This window comes from Myotis nattereri, assembly GCF_964212035.1.
Source record: "Myotis nattereri genome assembly, chromosome: 14".
Classification (NCBI taxonomy): domain Eukaryota; kingdom Metazoa; phylum Chordata; class Mammalia; order Chiroptera; family Vespertilionidae; genus Myotis; species Myotis nattereri.
Genome location: NC_138089.1, coordinates 26,038,547 through 26,051,351, shown reverse-complemented (window position 1 = coordinate 26,051,351; position 12,805 = coordinate 26,038,547). Strand labels below are relative to the sequence as shown.

General features: G+C 49.4%; 1 protein-coding gene across 1 annotated transcript; it reads left to right on the top strand.

Annotated features, from left to right (window-relative positions):
- Positions 1-3,107: 3,107 nt before the first annotated feature.
- On the top strand, positions 3,108-8,660 carry GHRL (ghrelin and obestatin prepropeptide). Its single transcript, XM_081105730.1, has 5 exons — positions 3,108-3,885; positions 4,309-4,444; positions 4,662-4,784; positions 7,627-7,735; positions 8,496-8,660. The coding sequence occupies exons 2-5, from the start codon at positions 4,337-4,339 to the stop codon at positions 8,513-8,515; spliced, it is 360 nt and encodes a 119-aa protein (XP_080961856.1). The 5' UTR covers positions 3,108-3,885; positions 4,309-4,336; the 3' UTR covers positions 8,516-8,660.
- The last annotated feature ends 4,145 nt before the right edge of the window (positions 8,661-12,805 follow it).

The window sequence follows — 12,805 nt, the reverse complement described above, 5'->3', positions numbered from 1 at the left end:
ATGGTAGATGCTTGGAGACTCATATTACTCTACCTTTTTTTTTCATGTTTGAAATTTTCCAAAGTAAGTTAAAATATACATAGTTTATCTTCCACATGGCCAGATTTTCTGCTAGGATCAAGCATTATTTTATACTCAGAAATACTAGTACTTGTTAAAATATAAACCCTGGAGCCCCCCTCCGAACATCTGGGTCAGAATCAGAAGATTAGGCGTAAAATGATCTGCTTCCCCCTTGAGGCCAGTGCAGCTCAGCTAGGTATGCACCCAGCAGTTGACACTGCATGGTCCCTAGGCTAAGGCTGCACCAGCAACTCTGGGTGGAGATGAGAGTCAAGCTATAGGGCTTTGAGGGATCAGTGCACAGTAAGGAATAGGATGCAGAGAAAGGAATTCTGCCTGGAAGTGGTAGCACGAAGAAAGGGGGATTTGTGTAAAACAGACTTTTCCAGGATTTGAGACCTGGGCTGAGGGAAGAAGATACTGAAGAGAAAGACTAAAGATACGAAAGAGACAACTTGTTGGGGCTCCAGCCCCACGATGGCAGGAGAACAGGGAAGCCCCCGGGGGGGAGGCTTGGTGTGGGCATCAGGGGGATGAAAGGGCGAGCATGGGTCCAGTTATGGAAGTGTGAAGAGTGGCACCCATGAGTATCTAGAACTGTTGTCCCGAGCAGTAGCCATAAGCCACATGCAGCTACTGCACACTGAAATGTGGCTGGTCTGACTTGTGTGCTGTACCAATAAGATGCACTGGACTTTGAAGATTTAGTAAAAAAAAAAAAAAAAAAAAAAAAAAGCCAGGGTCCTAGCTGGTTTGGCTCAGTGGATGGAGCATCAGCCTTCGGAATGAAGGGGTACTGAGTTCGATTCCGGTCAAGGGCATGTGTCCAGGTTGCAGGCTCGATCCTCAGTAGGGGGCATGCAAGAGGCAGACAATCAATGATTCTCATCATTGATGTTCCTATCTCTCCCTTCCTCTCTGAAATCAATAAAAATATACTTTTTTAAAAAGAAAGCCAGGGTCAAATACCTCATTGATTATTGTTATATTTATTACACGTTGGACCAATAATATTGGAATATTTAGAGTTAAAATATTATTAAAGTTTATTTTACCTGTTTCTCTGTTTTTTTAATGAGATTCCTGGGAAATTTAAAATTACATAGAAGCTCTTATTTGAAGCTGACATGATATTTCTATTGAACAATGCTGACCTAGAGGCTACGGGAGCCAGAACTAGGAGGAAAAGGCCGCCGAAAAGCCCCATCTCAGAAAATAACACCTCTTCCTACAGCCCCCAAACCTGCCTCATTCAGACCAAGGTTCAGCCTAATTAACGAAAAAAGTGCTTGCTAAGCCAACTAATTATTAGTACAAATGAATTACATTGGAAAGTGTATAAAGATAATTTGTTGTCAGACACCATGTACACATAGCAATTAAAGTGGCGAGTGCTTCTCCACTCATTAAGGCAGGCCCTCGAGGCCCTGCAATGGGAAGAAAATCACCAGCCAGCAAGCTATCCAGAGGAAGCATGCGTAGAGCACCTCAGTTCTCAGGAGGATGCAGGCACAGGGAGGTGCCAATCTGGGCTTGGTATTACCCACCCTGGGAAGGAATGAGGGGGGAAGTGAGCCAGGGAAGTTGGCTCTTTCCCCAAGTCGATGGTCTTCCTCCTGGTCCAGATTTGCATGCATTTCTACCCGGGTCTGTCCCCAGTCCCCAGGTGTGAGTGGGCGGAGGTACTTTTCTGGGTGCTGCCACCCTCCTCCCTCAGTGGTTCTGACGTCCATCAGATCTTCCTTCCTTCCCACCAGCCTCCTCTGTGGTATGTGGTCAGGGTGGTTTCCATCACACAGGCCACCTCTGTTTCCCAAAGATAAGACAACCCGTGTGGGTGTTTGCTCGCTGGTGCTGTTATCTAAGATCAACACAGCGGTTCCTACCTCCAGAGGCCTCCAGGGTCAGGAAAAAGCAGAGGCTTCGTGTCTCGGTTGGTGCCTGGTCACCATAGTTGGGGTTTCGGGTGGTTTCCTTCTGGTGGGGGCGAGGGTGGCTGTGAACAAGCTGTGGGTCTTCTCCCCGCCCGCCTCCACCTTCAGCCTCTGGTCCTAAGCTCAGGTGGCTGTCAGGGTGAAGCCCCCGCCGCAGCTGGTGATGAGATGTTTTTCAGCAGGAGGTACTCAGTCCCTCACATTCTGCTGAGGGGCTGTCCAGCCCCTCCTGGGCCTCCACTGTCCCGAGAGTCTCTACATGAGTCCTGTGCCCCCTGAAGTCAATCGTCAAGTCGGGTGGCATTTAACCATCAGCTGGTTCTACTGCCTCAAGACCTCCCCCTAACTGGTTCTCTGCCCCAGGCCCACCCTGCTTGGAGCACACTGACTTTCCTGGAAGCAGGAAGGAGAGAGCGCACTGGATTAGGCTGGGTGGCTTTGGGGGAAGTTGTCTTTTTTCTTCCAGTGGAAATAAAAGGTCCAGCATCCCAAGTCTTTAAGGCTTTCCAACTCGCTCATGATTCTATGCTCTGTCCCTCCTGTTAAAGGCCCTTCAGAGGGCTCCCTCCTGCACATAAAGCCCACGCTCCTTGTGCCAGCAGCTTTCGAGGCAGTGCAGAGCCTGACCCCAACTCCTTCGAGGCCTTTCTTTTGGCCTCCTCCCACCACCACCATCCTCCAAGCCACCCAGCCTTCTCACTGTTGTCCCCAACGGTCTACACCATGTCTGTTTGCTCCCATCACTCACGCCACTCTGCTTGCAGCGATGCCCTCCCTTCAAAGCCTGCTCCACTGCCACCATCTGCCTCTGCACGGAGCCCCAGCCTGAAGTGAGCTTCTCCTGGGACTTAGATACAGACACTGCATTCAACCCTAGGAGTCATTGCTTGGGCATCCAATAGATGAAGCACTCAGACAGGTTAAGGTTAGTTAACCCTTCATCCAAGGACGTGTGACCATCGCACATGCTTGGCACAAGGTCTTGGGCCTGATACAAAAATACTTGTCATCTCTACGCTGCCTTACAGATTATAAGAATCCTCAAAACCACTGAGAGGCAGCCCTGCCACAAGGGGGATTATTAGTGATCTGCCTAACGCCAACCAATTTGAGTAGTTACCTGTGCCAATAGCAGGTCACAGCCCTTCTGCCTCCAGATCCAATCTGTTCCCTCAGAACTGGGCTGGGGGAGGGCAGGCAAGCCCACAAGAAACACCAAGCCATGCAGAGTCATCATGCCTCACCAGGAGGAATGACTGAGGTTTAACCACTGATTAAAATGATCCCTACACCTGCTCCTTAGAGGACAGTTAGGAGCTCATGCTGCCGACCCTCCCAGCAGTTTCCTCATCTGTAAAGAGGGACTTCCCTCACTGGGGAGGCAGAATTACATGAGCCAGGCTCCCTTGTGCTCCAGAGGCTTGTGGAAGCCAGAGCAGCGTCAGTCAGAACTGCAGGGGCAGGACTAGAAAGCTTAGAAAGCTAATGACGGTAAACTCGCTCTATCCAGAGCGGAGGGGGGTTCAGAAAGGAGTGACGTCTACAGCCATGCTACCCTGAACCCACCCAATCTCATCAGAAAGGCGTGAAATCTCACAGAGCAGCAAAGCCAGCCTGGACACCCCCGGCCACTCCTCTCCCTCCCACCGAAACCAGGGCCAGGGCCATCTGTGGACAGCTGGAGCAGATGGCCACCCCAAGCCAACCCAACAATCTCTCTGGGCATTTAACCTCCATTGTTGATTTCTACCCAGAGGACCCAAGGAATGTAAATCAGCCCCTGGAAACTAGGCTGCCCTGAGATGAGGTTGCTGGCTTAAAACAAACACAAGGCTTCCTATATAAGGACCAGCCAGCCACCAGGCGTCACCTCTGCCAGGAATCCCAGGTAGGCACCCTCTCTCACTCTGTGGGTTTGCTTATGGGTTTAACTTACTGGCTGTTCACAGGCCCATCTGAACCAAGGGGAGGTTGCACAAGCTGGGGCAGCCTGGTTGCTCAGACATAACTGGGCTTCGGTCTCCTGGGGATCTTGCTGGGTCAGCTTCATCACCTGTTAAGAAGCTTGGTGAGGTCTTTGGGGCTGAGGCAAACACATGGGGAATCCACTGCCAAGGCATCTGCCCTGAACAGTCTTGGAAGAGAACACAGACATCCTTCAATTCATTCTGCCTTAGGCAGTGGGGGGAGCTGCCATCCCAGGTCAAAGCCCTGTCTGCTAGGCTCCTACCTGCATTCTGAGGCACTGGGAGGGCAGTGGACGCGAAGGGAGAGGAGGGGGAGCGTGTTAACTGGAGACTCTCTTCTCTAGGCCCATCTGCCCCAACCCAGCTGAGGCCATGCCTTCCCCGGGGACCATCTGCAGCCTGCTGCTCCTCACTGTGCTCTGGGTGGACTTGGCCATGGCAGGCTCCAGCTTCCTGAGCCCTGAACACCAGAAAGCTCAGGTGAGATTCTGCCCACAAAGCCCCACATTCTGACGGGGCATCTCATTCCAGCCCTGCCATAGCAGCCAGCTGTGACGTGGGCAGTGGCTCAACCTCTCTGGGCCGCCTTCTCAGAGACCACAAAGGAGGGCCCTGGGTCTGACTTATGGGCCCCGCCTCTCTCCGCTCTGGAAGGATATGGGGGCTTAGGGCACTAAAGAAAACTCTCTCTCTCCAGCAGAGAAAGGAGTCCAAGAAGCCACCAGCCAAACTGCAGCCCCGAGAGCGAGAGCTCGAAGGCTGGCTCCGCCCAGAAGATGGAAACCGGGAGGAAGGGGCAGAGGATGAGCTGGAAATTCGGGTTGGTTCCTCTGTAGTTTTAGGCTTTTGTGGGGGGGGGGGGGAGGAAGGGGGGAGAAGGGGAAGGCTGGGGGCGATAGCATGAACAGGGGTCCACTTACCAGCATGAAAATAGTTGACTGCACTGTGCTCTATGAGGTCTGTGCCCATGAAGAGGCAAATATCTAAGAGAAGTAACTCTGCTGCCACAGAATGGGAACGTGCAGGAACCATGAGCAGAGGAGAGAGAAGGGGACACTAGCAGGCGCCAGATGTTTTCAAAGGGTGCAGCAAACGGGGTGCCCAGAGAAAGATACCCAGGAAGACACAGCTGGTCGTAGACTGAAGGTGTTTCCCCGCAGAAAACGTTCTGGTTGGCCCAGGGCCTCTCAGACCTCACCTGGGCTGCAGTGCGCCCAGACCGCATCCTGGCCAGCAAGCTGCTGCTGGCGGGGCTGCAGGGCCCTCTCGCTGAAGACAGACCAGCCAGGCTTGCCCTGGCTCTGGCTAATCTTGCCTGAGATAAGGAAATAGTTTAGAGATAAATGGAGGACTAGGAAGGGGGGACTGGGGCGGGGGGAGAGACATGGGTTTCATAGGGTCATCCAGGTAACTTTCCTGAAAGGCTGGCTGTGTGTGGTTATCGGACGGTTCTGACAAGATTTCGGTGGCGACAGACACCTCCATGCAGAGAAACCAGAATTCCCTGGGTGGTACTTAATACTCAACCATGGCAGTTACCGAGCTGCTGGGAGCTGGTATCATTGCCCTCACTGATTAGAAGTTCAGACAAGGTACTTGTCTGTGATGCCACAGCCAGAGGGCGGCAGCGGTAAAACTGAAGGTCAGGGCTGAGTCAGTCCCCAAGTCCTCTCTTCCTCCTTACGGTCTGACAGAGGGAGTGCCTCTCACTCTCTCTGGCCTGAGAGAAGCTGAAGTGTGTCCTGCCTTGGCCTTTCTCTAACCACCCACCAGCCACTTCTCCTGTCAGGGATGAGCTCCCCAACCCATGCTTTCTCTGACCCTTCCAGGTGTTCTCAGGCACTTCCTCCGTACCACCTGGGACATCCTCAGCCCACCACATCCGCACTCGATGGCCTTAAATGAAAATCAGGGAACTCTCTTAGTGAGGTTGCCAGCTCCCGCCGGCAGGTACTCCCCCAGCTGGGGTCACTCTAAATTAGCCCAGATGGGGAAGAGATTTCAGTGGCAGCTGACTCAAGGCAGGGCTGGAAGTTCCTAGTTTCTACAAAGGCTGGCCTCAGAAGAAACGGCCCGGGCTGCCTCAGCTAGAACCAGAAGTCTGAAATGTCTGGGAGGTGGTGTAGCCGTAGGAGACAGGTGGGGCAGGAGGCCAGCAACACCTTTTGGGAGCCCCTCCCATCCTAGGGCTCCACCTCTTTCATCCCAGGCCCCCCACTTCCTTCAAACATTTTCCTCCTAAAATCTAGTTTCAGAACTTTAATATTTTCAAACCAAATCCTTCCTACTCCTCTACCCCACCCATCTCCCACTGAACAGATGAGACACCAAGGGAGTCTTGTCAGGTCACCTGAAGCTCAACTCCCACCCACCAGTCGCCACACCACCTCTCAACTGCCCCTGCCACCCAGTTCCAGCCAGCAAGTCCCTAAGAAGTCTGTTCCAGTGATCTGGCCACCCCACATTAGCCGCGGGGGGTGGGGGGGATGTATCTTTGAATCTTTACTGAAGGGAGATAACGGGAGGGTCCAAGTTCCCTAAAAAGCCAATCATGCCATTCCCCATACTCTCCACCTTCACAGTGAAGACAAATGGGGAAGGTAAATTGTTTTAAAGGAACAAACAGCCATTTGTTGCTTTAATAACTTCTCTGAGCAGTTCGCTCATCTGTAAAATAGGAGTCATAGTGGTACCTGCCTGGAGGGGAGGAACCGAGGGCTGGATACACTGGGCGCTGCCACACCCCTGGGGTTAGCAGAGGTCCTGGGACTGGTGGACTTAAGAATCCTGCATTCTAGTCCTTGGCCACCAACTCCTCTGAGGCCTCAAACAAGTCCTTTAACCTCTCTGGGTCTCAGCTGCTTTATCTGAAAATGGGGGTAACACCTCCTGTCTGGAGGGTAGTGGGCAGAAGGACCAATGACCAGGGGTTCTTTCCAGCATCAAGAGTCCTCCACTGACCCATGGAGGTGTTCAGACATCTCAGTGACCAACATGGCCAGGTGCTGAGGCAGCTACTGGATGAACGGAGATAAAGATACAGTCTCTGGTCTCAAGGGAGAAAACAATTATGTGGCTGCAAACACAGCTCTTTCCTGTTTCCCCAAAGCTTTTAGTGACAGGAAATCACCTCACAGACTGCCAAGTAGGGAAAACGGTGCACTCTCTCTGCAGAAGGAAAAAAACGGAAGCTGAGAAAGAAGGAACTAGCTCTAGGAAAGGTTAGCTTCCTGCCCGCACTGAACAGAGGCCTGTGCATGAGGAAAAGCTCCTGGGAAAGGAGAGGTGGGGGCAGAGACCATCACGTAGGCTAGTGCTATGTACACCAGGTCGGCCCACTTCCCCCAAACCTCCCTGCCGGGGCCTGACATTCCACCACTGCGATTCAACATTGTCTTCAAAAACTGCACGGCAGGGAGGGAGCTTGCTAGGGGACACCGCAGCTTTTACCTTAGCAGTAAAGGAAGAGTGTCAAGGTTAGCCTCCTAAAGATGGAGGGGGCAAACAGAATGGGCGTACAAAGAACTGAGCTATCCCGCAGTGCACCTGCTGGGCCCACAGGCCCTTTCCCTCTCTGACCCTTTGGGATGAAGTGTTTGGGGCAGGGGTGTGGCAGGCTGTAACCTCTGACATTTCCTGGGTCCTCCCTACTCTCCTCCTAGTTCAACGCCCCCTTTGATGTTGGAATCAAGCTGTCAGGGGCTCAGTCCCACTGGCATGGCCAGGCCCTGGGGAAGTTTCTTCAGGACATGTTTTGGGAAGAAGCCAATGGTAAGTCCCTGCCCAGGTCAGGTCAATTCAGAGTTTTCTCAGAGTCCCAAATGTGAGCCCACATTATGGGTGACACAAGAAGAGTTCTCTTCCCTGACCCCTGCCTCTCAAAGAGCTTCTAATTCCTCGTTCCCAGATAGCGGCAGGAGTGGGCGGGGCTGGTATTTGAGTGGCTCGGAGGGTGTTGAGCCCAGTTTTTGTATTCAAAGAGGGTACTAAGTTCTGAGAACTAGCTTTGGAGCCCCAATGAACCCCAATTTCCGTAACCATAAAATGGAGCTAACACCCCTAATAGAGTATAAAATTATTTGATGTTACAACACCTTTACTGTATAATTTTACTTCACAAACAACAGGAATTAGTGCTACAATTGCATTCAGAATGGGCTCCGCAGCCAGTTAAGCAAAGTTTTTTGTTTTTATTTGAATCCCCTCTTACCTTGTAAAGAAACCACTCAACTTTCCCCTGATCAAGGAGGCCATTGGAAGCACCTTGCAACCTGCAAAGTACTTCTGTCACCAACGTGGCATCACCTAACCCATCCACCACTCGAGGCAGACAGAGAATCGCACTCACCCTTCCATGCAGATAAGGAGACCAAGACTCCGAGCCTTTAGTGACTTGCCCAAGTCACAGTCCAAGGCTCCCCCCGTTACAAGACACCACCTCACCAGTCACCGCTGTGTAAGGAAACCATCTCTGATGGCACTGGCCAGACAGCAGACTCAGAATTTTGACATGTACACCCTTGCTTTTCAGAGGTCCCAGCAGACAAGTGACCATCCACAGGACGGGCCCACCTCTTCGTTTTCCTACTACCCTTAGAAGAGCTCACCGTGGCTTTTAGATTGCTTCTACAACTCCCAGCTCTGAGTGGTACTAGCTTAGGAGCTGAATAAATATTCAAAATGTGTGCTAAATGTTCATAATGAGAATTATTTCACCAAAGAGGAAAATGTCACTGGAAAAATAAGTCTTGTTCTATGGTCAATAGAAAGAGAAAAGGCGGCTATGCAGCAAGGCAGGTGTGCACGCCCAGAAAACCACACTAGACCACCTCATACGAGCAGACAGACTCCTGGGTATGTGTGCCGGAAGAGGCGTGGAGGAGAGAGAGACAAAGAATCAGTAAGAGGGGAGAGGGAAGAGAAGGGGAGAAGAGGATGGGGAGGGGAGAAAGAAAGACACGGTTCCTTTAATATCAAAGTGCAACGTTGCAATGAGAGCTTATTATCAAGGACTGTGTGGCCCTAGCTGGTTTGGCTCAGTGGATAGAGCAGTGGCCTGTGGACTGAAGAGTCCCGGGTCTGATTCCTGTTAAGGGCACATGCCCCAGTTGCGGGCTCACTCCCCAGTAAGGGGCGTGCAGGAGACAGATCAATGATACTCTCTCATCATTGATGTTTCTCTCTCTCCCTCTCCCTTACTCTCTGAAATCAATCAATATATATATATATACATGACTGTATGGACAAAGAAAGTACGGGTGCCATTATCAGAGCTAAAATCTACTAACACATTCAAGATCAGAACAGGATTCTGGGAATGCCAAAGCATGAGTCTAAAGTTATTAAGGGGGTGCTAACAATGGCTTCTAGCCACTGCTGGGAAGGGCTTCCTCTTTGTTTACTATCGAGAAGCCCAGCAAAGTAGATACCAACTCATATAGGCAAGGCAGACCACTGCCTTCATTACTTCACTGATACCTGGTAGTTGTCCCACAACATTTCCAACTCCAGCTCACAGCTGAATCAAACCTTGGTCCTTAAGTTCCACAATTTAATTCCAGGGAAGACACCAGCCTTCCTAGGAGGAAATGTCACCTATCGGTCATTTACACTTTAGTAGCATAAACATGCAAACTGGTTTCTGAGAGCTGATGATGATGGGTGAATCAATAGGAGAGAAAAGCAATCAAGGAGGGAGATTCCAAAGAGATGCACTGCCAGTCAGACACATGATCCCCTAGAAATATGTAGGGCACCCCTCTGCAGAGTTGGGGTAACACCCACACTGGAAAAAACTACCACAGAGAGCTCTAGAAGCCAAGTATCTTCTTGAGTAAAATTTTGGCCACCTGGCACTCAAGCAAGGCACAGCCCTCTAGGTACCAACCACTGGTAGACTTAGTAGGCACACCAAAACCCAACTGCCATTGATCATCCAGGAACTCCATGTAATCTGTGGATCATCTGGGAATTCCTTAGAAATGCCATCTTGGGCCCCATCCCTGCCCTACTATATCAGGATCTGCACTTTAACAAGATCCCAGGTTATTAAATGGCTTCTATAAAGTGGATTAGAGGGACTGGACTCTATTCAGACAGCACAGCACTCTGCAGCCAGATTGCCCCACCTGGCATACAATAGATGTCGACTGTTATAAAACTTAAAAAAAAAATTGAGCCGGGACCGGTTTGGCTCAGTGGATAGAGCGTCGGCCTGGGGACTGAGAGGTCCCGGGTTCGATTCCGGTCGAGGGCATGTGCCTGGGTTGCGAGCACATCCCCGGTGGGAGATGTGCAGGAGGCGGCTGGTCGATGTTTCTCTCTCATCGATGTTTCTAACTCTCTCTGTCTCTCTCCCTTCCTCTCTGTAAAAAATCAATGAAATATATTTAGAAAAAAAAAAAAAAATTGAGACCTGACCAGGTGGGACCCTCAACAGAACTGTGAACACATGAAAAAGGTGTCCTGTTTCTTCTCTCTTACCTTCTTCCCCATCGATTTAGTCCCAGCTCTATTGTAGACTCTGTTGGGCAGATGGCAGACCACGCACACACATACATACATACGCCCATCTCTCAGATGACCAGACACCTGATTATATGACTACACAGTGACTTCATTCACTGAGTCTTTGCTTTCAAAAGCATCTTCATCTAAGCCACAGACTGAAACATGTTATCAACATTAAAGGAACTTAAGGTATTGGAGAACAGATGAACTAAGTGGGGGGAGTGGAAGAAATAGAAATGGAGGGAAATGACCTTCTACAGCCCCCAGATAGCCAGCTCCCTAGTACTGAGGTCTAGACGGACATGCTGCCCTGAATCTTAGCCATATCCCAGTTCCACTGTTTAGTGGGGGCACAACCCTGATCACTCTAACCACACCCACAGCCCTCTTCTTAACAGCTAGAGAGGATGGAAGGTCCAAGTGTGATCAAATTGGCCCAGGAAACCAGCTGCTGACCTGGGGAAGCAGCAGCCATGGATTGGGCTGGGGGTGGTGCTTAGGAGGGGGATGTGTGCCAGGACGTGGTGGGAATGCTGGTCAGCTCCATCCCATCAAAAAAAAGAACAAAGACTTACTTTCCTCTCAAAGGACTCACAAGCATTCTCTGCCACTTGCCTGCGTCATTCATTAAAAAAAAAAAAAAAAAAAAATTAACATTTTTTTATCACCTGGGGCAGGCCCATGATGTGGTTGAGAGCTATGCCTCAGACCTGAATTTGAATACCAGTTCTGATCCAGACCAAACAAAATATTGTTTCTCAGGTTCCTCAAATTAAAATACCCACCTCCCTGGGTTACTATAGAGACTGAACACAGTATCTCCCTCAAGGACACCTGGCACATAGTAGGCATTCAACTATTCTAACCACCATCACTTACTTCATCCCTGCAGTGCACCAGACGTTGTTCTAAATACTTGTAAGTAGTTAATGCAATTTCAGCTAATTTTCACAAGCTACTTCAGAGGGAGGAAACTGAAGTTTGGAGAAATTAACTTTCCAAGGTCACACAGCAAATACATTGCCCACTCATATCCAGAGCTGTAGTGGTTGAGTCCATGCGTTTCAAAGTCTACTGCCTCTCAATAGTATTTTCTTGCCCTGCTGCCTAGGGTCCAAAGGGATTTCTTTTCTTTTTTAAAGTAAAATTTTTTAAAAAAAGTTTATTGACTTTTAGAAAAAGGGAGAGGGAGAGAAACATTGATATGAGTGAAACATCGATATGCTGCCCCTCCTGCATCCACCCCCCCACCCCCAACCCAGGCATGTGTCCTGACTGGGAACTGAACCAACAACCTTTCAGGGCTTGTTTTTTTTATTTTCCTTCATAATACATTGGGTCAACTTCAAGTCAACAACTGGCAGAAATAAAACATCAAAGGAAACAAGGGACACACTTGAAAAAATGTAGCATTTCAAACAAGGTCCTATGTCACCCTTCTTAAACCTATTCCTCTAACATTATTTAATGATACCACTAACTTAAGGTTCTCTGAATGCGGTGTATTTACCCTTGGGGTGAACAAGAAATTTGTTGGAGTGCTCGCTTCGGCAGCACATATACTAAAAGAAATTTGTTGAAGGAAAAAAATTCTCCTTATAAAAAGCTTATTTTGTGTTTTAGGATATACCTAGTATATCAGTATACTAGCACATGTATTTAACTCATCATACACTTACAGGTGTGTGCTCAGAAATTCCCTATGGCAACATGTAAACAGAAGAATGGGGACCCATGCTTAGCTACCTTCCTTAATCTGAATCCACTCCAAATGAGCACTGACAGGGACCACAAGGGCTGGCTAGCCACTGATCAGCAGTTCTGCTGCCATCTTTGTTTGAGTTTGTTTAATCACTGAATATTTCAGTGGCCATTTGCGCTCACTTTATAAAATGAGTGGCATAAAAATGAAGGTCCTGACAGCAAATGATTAGTATTAGTCCCAACTCAATACAGAAAGAAAGATGTAAACAACAGCAACACCAAGAGCAACAGATTTTCAGCCACAAACCGACTATCACTGAGTAGACACAGTCAACTGTGTGTTCAACTGGAAAGGAAACTGAACCAAAGTGAAGGGATATGCTGAAAATGCAGTCAATGACTGTGTCTCAAAGATGATGCATTAACAGAGATTTCAAATTTGTTTAACATTCTCGCAGCAGAGCCTTCCTTTTTCCAGGTTTACTTTTGGCTTGTGTGTTTGTGTTCAGCAATACCTCCATAAAAATTAGAGGATTGAGTTAAATACATGTGCAAGTAGTGAAATAGAATGTCCTCCAGTCTACCCAGAGGCATCAGATCACAGTCCAAAAACAGTACAACTGATTC

Coding starts and splice junctions, on each gene's coding strand:
- GHRL (XM_081105730.1), top strand. CDS start 4,337: ATGCCTTCCCCGGGGACCATCTGCAGCCTGCTGCTCCTCACTGTGCTC. Junction 4,785..7,626: donor AGGATGAGCTGGAAATTCGG/GTTGGTTCCTCT, acceptor CTCTCCTCCTAG/TTCAACGCCCCCTTTGATGT. Junction 7,736..8,495: donor GTTTTGGGAAGAAGCCAATG/GTAAGTCCCTGC, acceptor CTTGCTTTTCAG/AGGTCCCAGCAGACAAGTGA.